The 17,989-nt window shown below is 40.0% G+C and overlaps 1 gene segment (V, D, J or C); it reads left to right on the top strand.

Moving 5' to 3' along the window:
* Positions 1-953: 953 nt before the first annotated feature.
* LOC101588074 lies at positions 954-16,319 on the top strand. The segment is given in 3 exon segments: positions 954-1,053; positions 12,791-13,117; positions 16,304-16,319. Coding segments are annotated over 2 exon segments (360 nt in total).
* Positions 16,320-17,989: the final 1,670 nt, after the last annotated feature.

Genomic DNA, 17,989 nt, shown 5'->3' with positions numbered 1-17,989 from the left:
TCATTTTGTCACTATGAAGAGAGACTTTCTCATGCAGTAACAAATGTTTGTTTAAGGAAAGCTGGAAGAAAAGATACTCTAGGTCTGGAGATGCGGCTCAGCAACACAAACCTCACCTGGCAAGCACGACCTCCTGAGTTCAATTCCTTTACGAAACAACAAATCATAACAAGGAGGTTTCACAGAATCTGACAGGAGAATTTGTGAGTATTTCTTCTTTGTATCTCTTGAACATGGGCATGATTTTGGCAATATTTAAAAAGTTGTATACTTATGTCAAAATGTACCTCATTTGTCAATAATTCACAACATAATGTATTTCATACTCTAATTCATATATGTGTAGCATAGTTCATAGTACATAGCTTAATGCAGAGATTAAAAAAGTGATACAAGATTCTTGTACTTATGCTTGAAAGAAATTGTTTGTTCATTTATAAACATATTACAATAAAGAAAAATCCGTCCATGTTCTCTCAGTGAAAGAACTGGTCTGCCAAACATCATGAAACATGAAGGGTTACCCTGTGTCTTGAAATGGTTCAGATTGCAACTGAAAACTGTGGGAAGGAGTCTGTTATGTAAACCCAGGATGCTTTCACAGCGTATGAGCTCACAGCTTATGGGTCATCATGCTCCTCATTCTGTGTTCACACCAGCAATGTGTGAAGTGGCCAAATCCATCACTTATCTGTATGGAAGAGTAAGTACAATAGATGAGGTTAGGTGTTCATCACTACACAGACACATAGCAAGGAGGCGTGTGTTCTATGGTATTAGGGATGTTCCAAAAAACCTCTCAAAACTCTCTTGAGCTTTGGACGCTTTCCTCTCTGAGGCTTCCACAATGGAGCTGTCTATATAGCAGGAAGGCATGCAAATATTGCCTTGCTCTGCTGATGAAAACCAGCCCAGCCCGGATGCCCCTGCAGCTCTGCAGAGGAGCTCAGCCCTGGGTGTCCAGCTGTTCCTGCTAGGTGATTGGGGCCACGAACAGACAGCACATCATGGAGCTGATGTTGAAATGCGTCTTTCTGTTTGCTATTTTAAAAGGTAACTGATGAAAAACAAGAACTACTGAGTGTGTCAGTGACAGGAGTGGGATAAACAATGGCCATGTGTGGCCATTCCCTGAGTAGGATGTCTCTGTGTTTGCAGGTGTCCAGGCTGAGGTGCAGCTGGTGGAGTCTGGAGGAGGCTTGGTGCGACCTGGGGCGTCCCTGAGACTCTCCTGTGCAGCCTCTGGATTCACTTTCAGTAGTTATGCGATGAGCTGGATTCGTCAGGCCCCAGGGAAGGGTCTGGACTGGGTCTCAGCAATTAGGTATGATGGTAGTAGCACATACTACGCAGACTCCGTGAAGGGCCGATTCACCATCTCCAGGGACAACAGCAAGAACACGCTGTATCTGCAAATGAACAACTTGAGAACTGAGGACACGGCCGTGTATTACTGTGCAAGCACAGTGAGAGAAACCTCAATGTGAGCCTGTCATAAACCTCCCTTTGGGGTTGCTTAGAACCAGCAGGGGGCGCTCGGGACACAAAGGTGTTCCTAAACTTGCTAGTATTGTAGGTTGGCATGTGGCTCTGGGGCAGCAGAAAGAGCAACAAAGCAAAGAATAAAAAATCAAACTAAGTAAAATCCCAAAGAAAACCAAAAATGGTTGATTGATTCACTGTCTAACTTTAAAGTTCTCAAAAAAACCCAAGAAATATAGTATGATAATATACTTCTATACAACTGGCAATTTTCAATTATTGAAACTGTCCATTCTGCAGTTTCCAACCTGTACTTAATGAGGAACAAAATTTTTGAATATTTTATAACATCATATAAAACAAGTTAGAAAAATGTATTACAAAGTTGCAAGAAGAGCTGTCAATACATTCTTTCACATGTGTATCTTAGGCAATAAGTTGGTTATAATATGTACATGACACGAAATTACTAAGATAATAAAGAATACAAAAAGAACAGGTGTCAGCTTTGTGCAACATACAAGTGACATTCCCATTTACCCACAGTGGAAAATCATATAATACTGTCAGAAAGTGCTCTTGAACTTAGAAAAAATATCAACAAAAATAATGATATGGAGAACCAAGGCATTCAGAGATTTCAAGTCATTAATTTTTTCAACTGATCTCAAAAATTTTCAACAGCTTTCAGAAGTTTTTTTCTGAGCTGACATTACTGATAAAGGCTACATATTTAGTATTTCATACATTTCTGTTTCCCATGAGATATCATTGATAAACATTGAAAATATATAGGTATAACAGGCTTGAGATGACACAGAATAAAATGCTCATATTGTTTTTAATTATCACCTCAAGTGTTTTCAGGTCACAAGTTTATTCAATCAAACAAACTCCATAAAAATCAAAATGGCGTAGAGCATATTGTAAATGAATAAAAATACCCGTAGTAAGAAAGTACAACGAAGTGGCTCATTAAAGCAAGGCTGGCTGAGTAGAAAACTGTCTATTGCACAGTAAGTCAAATGAAAATGATTGCAAGGTGAGGCAATATAAAACAGAGGTCACTGTGAGCACCACTGAGCTTTGTGCTGAGTTTGGCTGACCTTGAGGGTGAGGCTGTGGAGGTGTGAAGAGGGAACGAGTTGATCAGTGGGAACTGCATGCCCCCCTGAGCTTTGCTTTATCTGGCCCTGTGTAATTCATGTTCAGTTCCTCAAGTGTTTAGGCATGTTTAAACTTCAAATCTGATTGGACTTCATGGGGACTTAGAAGCTTGCGTTGTATCACAATGCTTCCATATCCACCAGGGCTAGTTTCTAACATTCTTTTGAATTTAAAATAGGGAACATAAAGGAGGAGGGAAGAGCAGTCTCTAAAGTCATTGGAGAAAGGGCCAGCCAAAGAGGTCAGCAGATTAAAGTGCCTATAAGCAAGCACAGGGTACAGGGGTTCAATCCCAGATTCTGCTGTGCTGATCCTGTCCTCAGAGTGCGCTGAAGCACCGATTGAGACTGAACATTGTGGTGTGTCCCTGTAATCCCAGCACTTGGGAGCCTGTAAACAGGAGAATCACTACGAGTCTGATCTAATAGTGAGACCCTAAACACCCTGTAGAACTTTCCCTAAAATACAGAAATAAATAAATAAATAAAATAAAGTCATTGGAGAGATGGACTACACCGATGTGTGTTATGATACAAATAAGTCTGGTTAAATTTGGATTATAAAGAATTATGTTTTCTGCCAGGTTTGGTGGCACAGGCCTGCAATCCCAGCACTCAAGGAGCTGAGACAGCAGTACCCTTGTGAGCTCAAGGTCAGCCTGTGCTACGAAGTGAGCCTGAACTGCATAATGAGACCTTCTCTCAAAAAATGACAGAAAGAAAAGGCACACAAATATGATGGTTTGGGTCAGCCAAATAGCTCAGTGGATTGAAAACAATAGCTCACTGGCTCTGGGTTTGATCTCAGGGCCTGTTCTGCTGGCCTCGCCTCCATGGCTCACTGAGATGGCAATTGAGACTGGGCATGGCGTCATTCACCTGTAATCCCAGATCTATGGAGGCTGTAAACAGGTGGATCATCACGAGTCTGATCTAGTAGTGAGACCCAGAACACGCTGTAGACCCTTCCCTAAGACACAAAAGAATAAAATAAAAGAAACTAGAAATGAATAGGAAAAGCCAACATTGTGGAAATGGCTATATTCCCAAACCTGTCATATGGATTTAATGTAATCCCTATCAAAATGTCATTGATATACGTCACATATCTATAGAAAACAATTCTAAAATTCATTTGGAGCCAGAAGTGTTCTGGAATACAAAGGCAATCGTGGCCAACAAAGGCAGGGAAGGAGGTATTACAATCCCTGACTTGAAATTATATCACAAAGCTACTATTATAAAATCAGCACCAGACTGATCAAAAGCATATCGGAGAATCAATGAACCATATTAAAAAATGAAAACGCATATAAAATTGCACTCAGCCACCTTGTCTTTGAGAAAGGGGCCAAATATGTACACTGGAAAAAGATAGCCTCTTTAACAGAGGTTGTTTGAAAAAACTAGTTTTCCACATGCTGAAGACTAAAATTAGATCAAGATCTCTTGCCATACAATCAAATAAAGTCAAAGCAGATTAAAGAATTAAACATTAAAACAAAAACAATAGATACACTGAAAGAAAATGTAGAAATCTTAAAGATATATGGATAGGCAGACAGTCGATGTAAAAAAATAAACCAAACTGAATGGGAAATACTTCAAGGAATCAACAACAGAGATCCTATCTTACTGAAAAAAGTCTGGACATCAAGAGTTATAACCAGCACAGTGAAAAGAAAGCCCACAAATTGGGGAAATATCTTGATCAACAATCACTCACATAAAAGACCTCTCTCTAGAATATGTAAAGCACTAAAAAATTATGAGTCCAAAATTCAAAGACCCAATTCAAAAATGGTATCTGAGGTGAATATACACTTTTCAGAGGAAGAAATACAAATCGCAAATAAATACATCAAAAAACATTTGACAGCACTGGTCATTTGAGAAATGCAAATTAAAACAACACTGAGATTCCATCTCACCCCAGAAAGAATAGCCATCATGAAGAAATCATCTAATAGCAAGTGCTGGAAAGGCCATGGGTGGAAAATTGCCCTTCTACACTGTTTCACAAAGACCAGACTGGTAGAACCTCTACAGAGATCAGAATGGAGACTAAGAAAACTAGGATTAGAATTCCCATTCAACCCAGCTATTCTCTTGTGGGGCATTTTTCCAGAAGAACTGAAATAATCATAGCACGGTAATACATGTGTGCCCATGTTGACAGCAGCTGAATTTGTCATAACTAATAACAAATATAACCTCAAAAATAACCCAAATGCCAATCACCTGAATAATGTATGAAAAAGTGTGGTATTTTTTATAATGGTATATGTCTCAGCTATAAACAAAGGTGAACTTGAGGATTTTATAGGTAAATGCATACAACTACAGACTATATGCATAGGTGAAATAAATCAGATCCACTTGTGTAAACATCATATTTTCACCCTAGTGTAAGACCTTGAAAGAATAAATAAAATTGGAAAGGTACAATAGATATACTAAAAGGAAAAAACTGAACATTAGTAATAGACATTTTTGATGAGAGAAAGGAGAAAATATATGAAAAAAGGAAAAGGAATGGGAGAAAATTATGTATGTATACACACATATCAAGAAACATGATTGTACTAGTAATTTTCATCAGTTTTTAAATTATTTTATGTATTTATTTGATACAGAGTCTCACTACACAGCTTGGACTCATAATGATCCTCTTGTCCCAGCCTCTCCATCGCTGGGGTTACAGACACGCACCAACATGCCCAGATTAGGTGGTCAGGATGGCATGTCTGAGGTCTCAGGGCCAGCATGGCATGTGGCACCAGGGATTACACCTGGGTCCTTGCCCTTGCCAGGAAGGTGCTTAGAACATCAAGTTATCTCCCCAATTGTCTATCAGGTTTTTTAAAAGTAGAAGTCAATACTTAAAATTTTTCCTTTGACCAATGTTATAGGCTTATATCTAGAATACAAACAAGTACTTTGAAGACAGAAATGTGCAATGCAATGACTGTTGAGTAGCTATCATCTTATTTTTATAAATTGTGCATCATTTAGAATGTTTTATCTGTTTCTATTCTCTTTAGAATGAAAAACAAAAGCCCCTCATATTCCTTCACAACATCTATTAACTACTCTTCGCAACTTCTAAATAAACACATATTATTTATGACTGCTTCTGTATTATTCTTTCAGAGAAGAAATTGACACATGTTACTTACAAATTTTCCACAATGTATACCTAATATTTTGCAAATATTGCCTACATCCTTCAACAAATAACACCAGATTACTGAACTTTATATAAATTGATTTTCAAAATTGTGCTTTGGGGACAGGGAGATAGTTTGGTGGTCTAAGCTCCTACCAGGCAAGGACAAGGACGAGGATTTGATCCTTGGTACCACAAGCCATGCCAACCCCACTGAGCCAGCCACCAAATTGAGGCATGGTAGTGCATGCCTGTTATCCCTGCGCTGGGGAGGCTGAGACACGAGGATCATTATAACTTCAAGCTGCATATCGAGACCCTGTACAAAATATAAATGAATAAGATAATAATCTGTGTTTCAGAAAAGTCTGAAGATTCAAAACAAAGAGGATCATGGAGCTCCCGTGTACTCATCTCCACACACAGACCTGAGCTGAGTATCAAGCACAACACTGCTGCTCCTCTGTGACTGTCTGTCTTCACTTTCTTGACATAACTGTAATGAAGAGTCACACGTGTTCTCAAATATGATACAAAATTCACCTTCCGCTATTGTTTATACTCTAATGCCCGCTGTAGATGAAGAAGCATCAGCTGAACCATCCCCATTTCCTAAGCATGAAGCCCAGCACCACCATAGTCCCTGGTTACCACCTGACTCATCACTCACATCCTCCTGGTCTTTTACTCAAATTTACTCTTCTTTTTCAAGTATCCAGGGCTGTTAATATTTGAGTCCTTTCAAACTGAACTGTCATATAATATTGCACATAGGCAGCTGTTGTTAATTATAAAGCCCACAAGTGAAACATATACTTTCTTAAGCCTACTGACCAAATCTTTCCTGAACTTTCAAGGATTTAGCAGAGTATGTGATATTTCGCACCATGTAAGTAGTTGCACAATTACAACATTTTGTTCTTTTCTCTGTGAGAATAGCTATTAATCTTCCTAAAAATCCATCAGTCCATTTAATTTAGAATGGAGATCAGAATTCTTGGTCAGGAGTAACCCTACAGAGGGCCTCAGAACAGGAAGAGAGAGATGTCTAGTATCAAAGATCAGAAACAGGAACCACTCAGAAAGTAAGACGCATCTACTTCTGGATGTCAGCATCCAGCTGCTGTCAATCTTAAAATGCAACAGCTACATCCACTTGTCCACATCTTACACAGAAGGTCCATGTGCAACCTGTTAATCTATTTGCACATAGTACTGTTGATGTGACAGTCACCTGCATGCAGTTCATGTGATTACTATTAGATTTGAGAGTACATAAATCTAAAATAAAAAACAAAACAAATTATTTTGTATACATGTGTTACATACCCATGATGAATGCAAACAGTACATCCTTCATGTATTTACTAATAAAAATCTAAAATAAAAGAAAGAAAGGTGAACAGACTGCAATACGCTGGATGCAGGTCTCTGTGCATTAAACGATGTGGATTTCAAAATTCAAGAAAGTCTATAGACTTCAATCAATGAATTAAGAGGGAACCAGACTGAAGGGCAGGCACCTGTCCCAGTCAAAGGTGTAGCACATTAATACAACACAGCGGGGCTCTTGTGCCATCACAGGTGAGGATCGCTATGGGACTTTGGCCTTCAAAGTTAAGGAATAGCACCAATGCAGTGGTGATTATAATGGGCTTTTGTTCCTTCTTAATAAAATGGTCACATACAGAGTTACTCCTGCATCCAGCATTTATACTTCTTCACACTGGAGATCAGAACGTGCAGCCCCCTGCTCAGGGTCCTCAAGTAAGAAGGGATGGAGCTGTGCTCTTCTTGGTGTCCTTTGTTGTTCATAAATACTCAGCTGGAGTTTCCTGGATCAGAGACAAATTGGTGAGGACAATTGCATTATTACAACATTTTGCTCTTTTCTCTGTGAGAATACTTACTAATCTTCCTATCAATCCATTGGTCCCATGTAATTCTGAATGGAGGTCAGAAATCAGGATCAGGTGTCGGAATTATTTAAGGAGGAATAAGAAGAAATTATTTAGGATGAGAACTCAAGAAGGAATTATTTAAGGAGACCTAATAAAGAAAACTGGTAGATTCTTCCATGCTGGTCTTAGATAATCTGTAAAGCATTTGGTGTGGAACTCAGTAGGGAGTACTCATGAAGGTCCTTGCTGCATAATACTGGTAAACATTTTAATGCATCAATAGTCAACAAGTAGTGGTCCTCTCTGGCTCTGTGAGAGTTACGTGAAGTCTGGTTCTATCCATGTGACTGAGCAGAAAGCCTTTCAGTGTCACACTTCAGCTCAGCTCTGAGGAACATGTGCATCATTGTTCTCCCAGCAGGGAGTTGCAAGTTCGAGGTTCACTCACAGCAACTCACCTTGCTACAGAAAAAATGCACCAAAGAATCTGGATTCTATTTCAAGAAGCCTAGAAATTACACTACATGTGGTGGATTGGAGACTGGTGGTCAACTTGTAACACCTGGTTGAACTGAACCATTGTGGTGCTGGGTGTGTGGGGTCCATCTGCTAATGTTGCCAACAGCAGAAAAGTCAAAACTGAAGTAGGAGGAAACGGAGAAGGAGGAGAAAGTGAAGAAAAGGGGAGGAGGTGGAGGAAGACAGGGAGAAGGAGAAGCAAAAGAGAGAAGGAGAAGGAGAAGGGCTGTTAGGGAAGTTGTATGGAGCTGTTGGTTTTCCTGGAGAAGCTTCTCATGCTGGCTTTTCTGATGAATTCAGCTGTTCTCATTATCAAAGGGGCTCACTTTGTTGTCTTTTATAATTGGTATGACTAATTTTGGCAAGCTCTGGTCAGTGCCATAAGCATAGCTTCCTGGCTCCAGAAGGGAAGGCAATGCCCTACTCATCTGAGTGGACAAGCTTGTTGTGTTTGCTTTCCTGATGGGAACTCTAGTTTCCTCATCATCAGTGGAAAATCCGAACCTTACTGTTGCTAATGTTGTCTGTGATACCTTTTAGGAGCACTCTGCTTCTTACCTTGAGCATTGTTTCCTGCATCCAGCGCAGATCCTTCAGCCTGCTGGAACAAATCCTTCATCATGCTGACACAGGCTTACTGGCTTCCACCACTGACCTCTGGGACTTCCCAGCACAGTCCATGAAATGGGACTGAATGAGACATTGCCAGAGGCCCTAGGCCTCCAGCTGGGCTCATATCAGGCATTGTTATGAGCTGTAAGTCTTCAACTGCACTCATGCTGGGTATTACTATGGGATCCAGGTCATCAGTGAGATACTTTGGTCACTTGTGTGGGGAAAGATTACTTTTCTTTCTTTGTTCTGGGAATCAAATTGATAACCTTCAGCTTGCCTGTCAATCACGGTATTGCTGAGCTACATCCCCAACTAGATAGATATCTTAAACTCTCCTTGCACATGATTATTTGTGTGACCTTTATAAAATGAAAATATAAAATATGTGTCTTCTTTTGTATCATTTCCCTTGCAAAACCCCAAATGATGACACTACACAATTGTAAATATCTACTGAGAAGCAGAAAACAAAGTGTGAGGCGCTTTGAGGATAAAAATTGGGTCTTCACATAGACACATGATCCTGCACATCTATGAGTGTATTTCCCTTGAAAATGCAATCAGATAAGTGTGTAATAGTCCAGAAAATGTAGGACAACTTTTGTTTCTGAGACAAGTTTTGCCTGTTTCAGTGACATAACATCATTTGTCTGTTGACCTCAGAGCCTTGGGATATACCAGTTTTGGAATGAGCAAATGGAAAGCGGAGAGTGAACATTGATTACAGCCAGGACCCTGAAATGGATGTGTATAGTATATGTCCATGGAACATGGATTCATGCTGTGTGTTATGCACATGTGCTGCATATACCTCACAGGACTCCTCTCCTCTCTTTGTGCGGTTTTCATCTTCCCATGCCCTCCTTCATCTGTAAGCAGTCCAGCTCCCCAAGGAGCTCTTCCTCTACATCTCCTGGACTAGAGACGAAGGCACTGGGTCAAGAGCAATGAACCCAGAGATATCACTGAGCTCTTTCAGGCTCATTCAGCATCCTCCACCCAAAGGCAGATCCACAAAATTCTACATGCTCTGTCTGCTTTCCATCTTTATGTACAGTGTGCACCCCTCATACAAATGCTTTAGGAGCTACTAGATAAACTCATGTTGCATCTCAGAATATTCTTTGTTTGTATCTCAATAGTTTTTTTTTTGAGTCATAGTCTTGCTACACATTTGGGCTGGCCTTATGCTCAGTTTTGTAGTAATTTTTCTTAAAGTATTTAACACAGGGTTTACAGGTTCTCACTTCACAGATTGGACTCACAGTGATCCCTCTGTTTTCAGCCTCTCAAGCACTAGGATTACAGGGAAGCACCACCACTCCTACTCTCAATCTTCCTCTCAGCATGCTCCGGGGGCAAGGCCAGCACGTCATGTCAAGGATCAAACTTCCGACCGTGCAAGTGCCTAAGCAGACACTTTAATCCACTGAACTATGTGACCAGCCCTTTGTGCTCAGTTTTGTTGTACCCAGGCTGATCTCAAACTCATAGTGATCCTTCTGTCTCAATCTCCTCAGCGCTGGAATTACAGGAATGCACCACCAGGCCTTATTCCGTGTATATCAATATTTCAAATATTACGTGAGATTTGTAAAGCTAGTCTTCAAGAACCTGCAACACTGCTGTTTCCTTGTCTTTCTGGTGGAAGTTTCATGTGTGAGTGTTGTGAAATTAAGACAGAATGACGTGAAGATGCTTCATCTGATCTCAGGACTCACTGTTTTCTCCCCTATGCTGTTCCATGTATTTCTGCAAGAGATCATACCTGGCCAGTAAAGCCTTCACAGTCCCTGTCTCTCAAGTGCATTCTCTGGTTACTCCTCTTCTGGTAAATTTCCACTATAGCTGGATACTCTAGCATCCAGGAAGCAAAAGGAGAGGATACAGCAAGTTGGTAATAGCTGAGGTGCAGCTTGGTATTCATTCTTGACAAATGAGAATTTCTTTTTTCTTTGTGTATGTATTTGGTACAGGGTCTTACTATAAAACTCAGACTCATAGAGATCCCCCCGTTTTCAGCCTACCCAGCATTGGGATAACAGGTGTGCACCGCCACCCTCAGTCTCGGTGGCTGGCTCAGCACTCCTGGGACGGGGCTGGCAATACATGTGGTTCCAGGGATCAAATTCCAGTCCCTGCCCTTTCCTGAGCACATGCTTATTCCACTGTGCTATCTCACCTGCCCATCAGCATTTCTAAAGACACATTCAGGTTCCAGTTCACACATCTCTTCTCAGTATCAAGGAAAAACATTACCATGCAAGACGTTTTCTAAGGGACATAAGTGTGAACCCAGCTACAAAGCTATGCATAGGGAGGTGCAGATCTGAAGGGGTGCACAGGATCAAATATGTTCCTACCTGACATCACATAAGTGTCCTCAGGACCAGTATGGAAAGCTCTGGACCAGAAGTGGTAATCTGCAGAGAACCAGGAGTGGCCCCAGGAGAACATGCAGTGAGAGCAGCTGAGGAGTGAGGGCTTCCTGTCAGTATCTGAGTTTCCCTTCAAACTCAGAATAATATACACTGGAGAGTACTCAGAGTGTGTCTCTCCAGCTCATAGATGGAGACTTCAGACTCCATAGAGTGAAAGGGATTTTGGTTACAGAATATATTTACACATGTATATTTTATGTCCTTCACATGGATGTCTAGGGGAGGGCATGAACAATTTGAAAATACTAGAAAGGTGACTGTGGATCTTAAAAATGAGGGTGCTTTGGCATACAGAGTTCTCATCATCATCATCATCATCATCATATAAAATTTGATTGATCATTTTGTCACTATGAAGAGAGACTTTCTCATGCAGTAACAAATGTTTGTTTAAGGAAAGCTGGAAGAAAAGATACTCTAGGTCTGGAGATGCGGCTCAGCAACACAAACCTCACCTGGCAAGCACGACCTCCTGAGTTCAATTCCTTTACGAAACAACAAATCATAACAAGGAGGTTTCACAGAATCTGACAGGAGAATTTGTGAGTATTTCTTCTTTGTATCTCTTGAACATGGGCATGATTTTGGCAATATTTAAAAAGTTGTATACTTATGTCAAAATGTACCTCATTTGTCAATAATTCACAACATAATGTATTTCATACTCTAATTCATATATGTGTAGCATAGTTCATAGTACATAGCTTAATGCAGAGATTAAAAAAGTGATACAAGATTCTTGTACTTATGCTTGAAAGAAATTGTTTGTTCATTTATAAACATATTACAATAAAGAAAAATCCGTCCATGTTCTCTCAGTGAAAGAACTGGTCTGCCAAACATCATGAAACATGAAGGGTTACCCTGTGTCTTGAAATGGTTCAGATTGCAACTGAAAACTGTGGGAAGGAGTCTGTTATGTAAACCCAGGATGCTTTCACAGCGTATGAGCTCACAGCTTATGGGTCATCATGCTCCTCATTCTGTGTTCACACCAGCAATGTGTGAAGTGGCCAAATCCATCACTTATCTGTATGGAAGAGTAAGTACAATAGATGAGGTTAGGTGTTCATCACTACACAGACACATAGCAAGGAGGCGTGTGTTCTATGGTATTAGGGATGTTCCAAAAAACCTCTCAAAACTCTCTTGAGCTTTGGACGCTTTCCTCTCTGAGGCTTCCACAATGGAGCTGTCTATATAGCAGGAGGGCATGCAAATATTGCCTCCCTCTGCTGATGAAAACCAGCCCAGCCCGGATGCCCCTGCAGCTCTGCAGAGGAGCTCAGCCCTGGGTGTCCAGCTGTTCCTGCTAGGTGATTGGGGCCACGAACAGACAGCACATCATGGAGCTGACGTTGAAGTGCATTTTTCTTTTTGCTATTGTAAAAGGTAACTGATGAACGACAAGAATGACTGACTTTGTAAGGGGCATGAGTGAGACAAACAGTGGGCATATGTGACCATTTGCTGAGCAGGATGTCTCTGTGTTTGCAGGTGTCCAGGCGGAGGTGCAGCTGGTGGAGTCTGGAGGAGGCTTGGTGCGGCCTGGCGGGTCCCTGAGACTCTCCTGTGCAGCCTCTGGATTCACTTTCAGTAGTCATGCGATGAGCTGGATTCGGCAGGCCCCAGGGAAGGGGCTGGACTGGGTCTCAACAATTATCTATGATGGTAGTAGCACATACTACGCAGACTCCGTGAAGGGCCGATTCACCATCTCCAGAGACAACAGCAAGAACACGCTGTATCTGCAAATGAACAACTTGAGAACTGAGGACACGGCCATGTATTACTGTGCAAGAGCACAGTGAGAGAAACCTCAATGTGAGCCTGTCATAAACCTCCCTTCAGGGTTGCTTAGGACCAGCAGGGGGCGCTCGGGACACAAAGATGTTTCTAAACTTGCTAGTGTTTTAAGTGGCCCTAAGGCTCTGGGGCAATACAAAGAGCAACTAAGCAAAGAATAAAAAATCCAAACTATGTAAAGCGCTGCTAAAACCAAAAATGGTTGATTGATTCACGGGCTAACTTTAAAGCTCTCCAAAAAGCAAGAAATATAGTATAAGAAGTTACTTCTATACAACTGGCAAATTTTCATTATTGAAACTGTCCATTCTGCAGTTTGTATCCTGTACTTTATGAGGCATAAAAATTTTTGAATGTTTTATAACATCATATAAAACTAGATAGGAGCATTTATTAGAAAGTTGCAAGAAGAACAGTTAGCACGTATTCTAACATGTCTATCACAGGCAATACTGTGGTTATGATACCTGCATCGCTTGAAATTACTAAGATAATAAAGAATACACAAAGAATATCTGTCAGCTGCATGCAACATACAAGTGACATTCCCATTTACCCACAGTGATAAATCATATAATACTGTCATAAAATGGTCTTATACTGAGAAAAAAAACCCAACAAAAAGAGTGATATGGAAAACCAAGGTATTCAGAGATTTCAAGTCATGAATTTTTTGAACTGATCCCAAATTTTTTACAGCAGTTTTCAAAAGATTTCCTGAGCCAACATTACTGATAAAGGTTACACATTTAGTGTTTCACACATTTCGTTTCCCATGAAAGATCCTTGATAAATATTGAAAATGTGCAGGCTTGAGATGACACCGAATAAAATTCATTGTCTCTATTTATCACCTCGAGTGCTTTCAGATCACAAATTTATTCAATCAAACAAACTCCATAAAAATCAAAATGACACAATGTGTACTGTTAATAAATAAAAACACCGGTAGTATAAGAGAAAGACAAAGAAGTCGCTTATTAAAGCAAGACTAACTGAGTGGAAAACTGACTATTGCACAGTAAATCACATGGAAACAATTGCAGGGTGAGGCAATATAAGACAGAGGTCATTGTGAGGACCACTGAGCTTTGTGCTGAGCCTGGCTGACCTTGAGGGTGAGGCTGTGGAGGTGTGAAGAGGGAATGAATTGATCAGTGGGAAGTGTGTGGCCACCATTCTAACAGTTCTTTTGCTCTCTTGTTCCTTGACAACCACAAGAAAAACTCATTTGATGAAATAAAGGATGAATCCTTTTGTCTTTTGTTTAATAACACTTGAAAATATAAAATTCTACGTTTCCAAGTGTCTATTCTTTTTCTGCTCCAGCACTCTTGTGTTGTAAAAACATCTACTTTTTATGTGTTTCTTTCAATGCTCTATACTTTATCTACAATTTCATTCCTTGTATAAAGCTCACAAACACATTTAAAGGAAAGTGGAAGTTAATTTCCTGTCAGGATTGGGTTTTTTTCCACGTGATACTTGTCCCTATAGTATTCTGGTTTCATGTCTTTCTTTACCTCTGAAGTATCAGTTACACAAGTTTCTTTTTGACAGGAGAACACATTTTCAACTCTCCAGAACTGTAATTATCATTTGCATCCAAAAAAATTCTGCTTCATTCATCTGGCACAGATCCTGGAGAAGCTCAGAGGAGCTGGGTCATAGCCTAGATGGAAATTGGATCTACAGCAAGGATCACCGTGAGCTCAGGTACAAACCTCACTTCTGGGTGATCAGGACACACCGACCCTGGTCCTTATAGCCCAGCGAGGTGTAGTCCCTTCAAAGGGAGCCGAGGAACACTCAGTGTGATCAAGTTGCTCGGGAGCCGGCCCTTCCTGGGTTCCAACACAGAAGCAGCTGCGCTGAGGCCCTGGGGAGACGTTAGCTGCTGAGTGCTGGGTCCTCCTGCCTCTTCATCCTGCTGTGACTCATGTCCCTTGCATTAAGTAGAGTAATGATGGGCCCTGCACATATTTCATGGTATCTTCTTCACACAAGATGTCTGATAACATTTTATAACTATAAATATGATAATCATTTACTTACTAAAATAGTGTATATATCATCAATTTCATCAATTAAAATTTTAAAACTTCATTATGTTTGAGCACTTCCCATTAAGAAATTGAAGCCAGGAGCACGACATCAGAATAAATCACTATCCTAAATCCAAAGATATACCAAATATTACTTGCTGCCCCTTTCCCTTCTTGGTTTCCCTCTCCCTGACACATAGCGAGTACAAATCCATTACTTCATTGATGGATTTACTTTTTCTAGGAAAGGTTCTTCAGCTTCAAAGAATAGAGAGGAATAGAAAACACTTCTATCCATTTGAAGCTTAGCAAAATAATTTCAGTTTTTTGCATTGTAGGTTGCTTTCTATGGTTAGGATAAAAAAGGCAGGCAATGTACACATTGGTGAGCATATGCTGCTAATGGTAATTAGCCAGAGACATTCACGGAAGGTCACAATCTGCGAACAAACACAGGTTTATTTAGTGTACATGGATGATGTCCCTAGACTGGTGCCAGTCAGGAGCATCGACTACAAAGACAGAATCACAACAGCTTTGTAGGAGTTGGTCCAATTGCCAATAATAGAGTTTCTAAAAATACCAGGTACTTTCCAGCAAGGTGGAGTACAGTGTGCATCAGTAGATGACAATAGTAGTCATGGGCAGTCATGAAGTTATTGTAACCTAGCAGGGATTATCAGAAAGAGCATTTTTCAGAAATAGAACTGCTTGCATATGGAAACTACTTATCATATGATTTGGAGAACAGGCATGAGTTCAACTAAAGTTCAAGAACTCTAAGGTGGAATTGAGATACACATTGGAGTCTGACACCTGTGATAAAATTAGAGCTCTTAAAAATGGTGAGAAGATTGTGTAACTTCATAGCTACTTTGCAAGTAGTTTAATATCTTTCACAGTTAACAATACTTCTCTTTATATGATTTATAAAATTGGATAATTCAGAATTTTGAAACATCACAGTTGCTCATAATTGTACAAGCTGACATTACTACAAATATTCTTCATGATGACCAGAACATAGAAACTGCACAAATAGTGAAAATAGTACAAGTGTGTACCAGTTCATAGAGAAAAGCACACTCAGTCTTAATAATCCACAAATTGATTCCCACTTAATTTTCTGATCACCTGGCACAGGGTGACCTCAGCCCCAGGTAGTTAGTACTGGTCCTATTTTATTATGTCAGCCTGGTAATAATCTATTTTCTGTTGTAAACTCATTCCATTATTGTGCTTGAGAAAATTTATTAATTTACAGTTAACCCACTATGTGGGGGTATATTTTAAGGGTTTATCGTAAATAAAGACCAATGTTTTTATGTGCCTACATTTGTAAGCTGATGAAAATCTTTCTTTATAAAAACCAGAAGCTTAGTATATTTAAATAAGCAATCTAAGCAACTACATTGAAGACAACAATGTGAAATATAACAATTATTGCACACTTAAAATGAACATTTTAAAAAGAATATTTAAATAATTACTTACAGACAGGGTCTCACTATGAAGTTCACGTTGACGTTGAGCTCCCTTTGTAACCCAGGCAGTTCTTGAACCTGCATTGATCCTCCTGACTCAGCCTACCGAGTGCTGAGATTACAGGTGTATACCACCATTATTGGCTTATCTGATTTCTTTTTAATCATTTGGTGCTTGCTTTTGCTTTTCTGGTATTGAGATATCTAGCAACTGATAGGTAAGTGGCCTGCAACTGGACTGTATACCCAGATCTATTTGCATATATTAAAAATTAATGATCATAAGTATCCATGAATGCTGACTGACACAAACCTGTGCAGATATTTCACATAAATATTACATTAAGCATGACCAAAGTTATAGAGTATAGGCTCTTTGTGTAAATGGTGAAAGAGAAAAGTTAATGTAGGGCCTGCCAAATAGCTCAGTGAATTAAAGGGACTGCTTAGGCAGATGCAGCAGCTGGGGTTCGATCCCTGGCGTGCCATGCCAGCCCTGTCCCCAGGGCATGCAGAGAGAGTGATTGAAACTGTGCTGGTAATCCCAGCTCTTGGGAGGCTGAATACAGGTGGATCATTACGAGTCCAATCTATGTAGTGAGACCTGTAGACCCTGTACACTCTTACTAAAAAATACAAAAAAGAAGAAAAGAAATGTTAATGTAAAACAACATGAAGATGTCATTAAAAAAATGGTCATGACCTGCCTGAAGTTAGGACGCACCAGGGAATCAGCATGTGGGGCGGTTGCAGAGTAGCCGCAAGACACTGTGCAGGATGACACAGGTGTTCACTAGTGTGATTGTGTATGTGGTATGCAAGTGCCCATGTGTGTTAATTCTGCTCAGATGCATATTTCATACATGGGAAGTTTGTGTGTTATATCTGTCACAGATTACCAATTTTTAAATATGGAAAAACCGTGAGAGATTAATGACAGTTGAAAATGAGAGATTCACTACTGCGCATCCACATAAACATTGGTTCGGTTTTCTTTCAGCAAACAGAGGAATGTAGGAACATCATTCATGTTCTCCCTACAGGAAGAGGGAAATAAAATCAGCACCAAGTGTCTTCCTTGTCCAGGAGCTAAAACATCGACTAATTTGTTCACAGCTTGGAAGACTATAGGCCCAGACAGCAGGAAGAATATTTACAGCACATGAGCTCACCTAAAGGAACAGGATAACTATCCCTGTCAAACTGTGGTCGATACTTTCATAATGCTGCATATTTTTATTTTTTTTCCTTTTCAAAGTTTTATTAATAAACACATAGCAATGAGACAGTTTCAAATCAAATCGAAAGTACAGTTTCAACAAATAATACACTGCATATATTCTTCTTAGTGGTTAATTGCT

The sequence above is a fragment of the Octodon degus genome, unplaced genomic scaffold, assembly GCF_000260255.1.
Source record: "Octodon degus isolate 3935 unplaced genomic scaffold, OctDeg1.0 scaffold00255, whole genome shotgun sequence".
NCBI classification, from domain to species: Eukaryota; Metazoa; Chordata; class Mammalia; order Rodentia; family Octodontidae; genus Octodon; species Octodon degus.
Note: the sequence above shows the minus strand (reverse complement) of the source record. Positions and strands in the feature narration are given on the sequence as shown.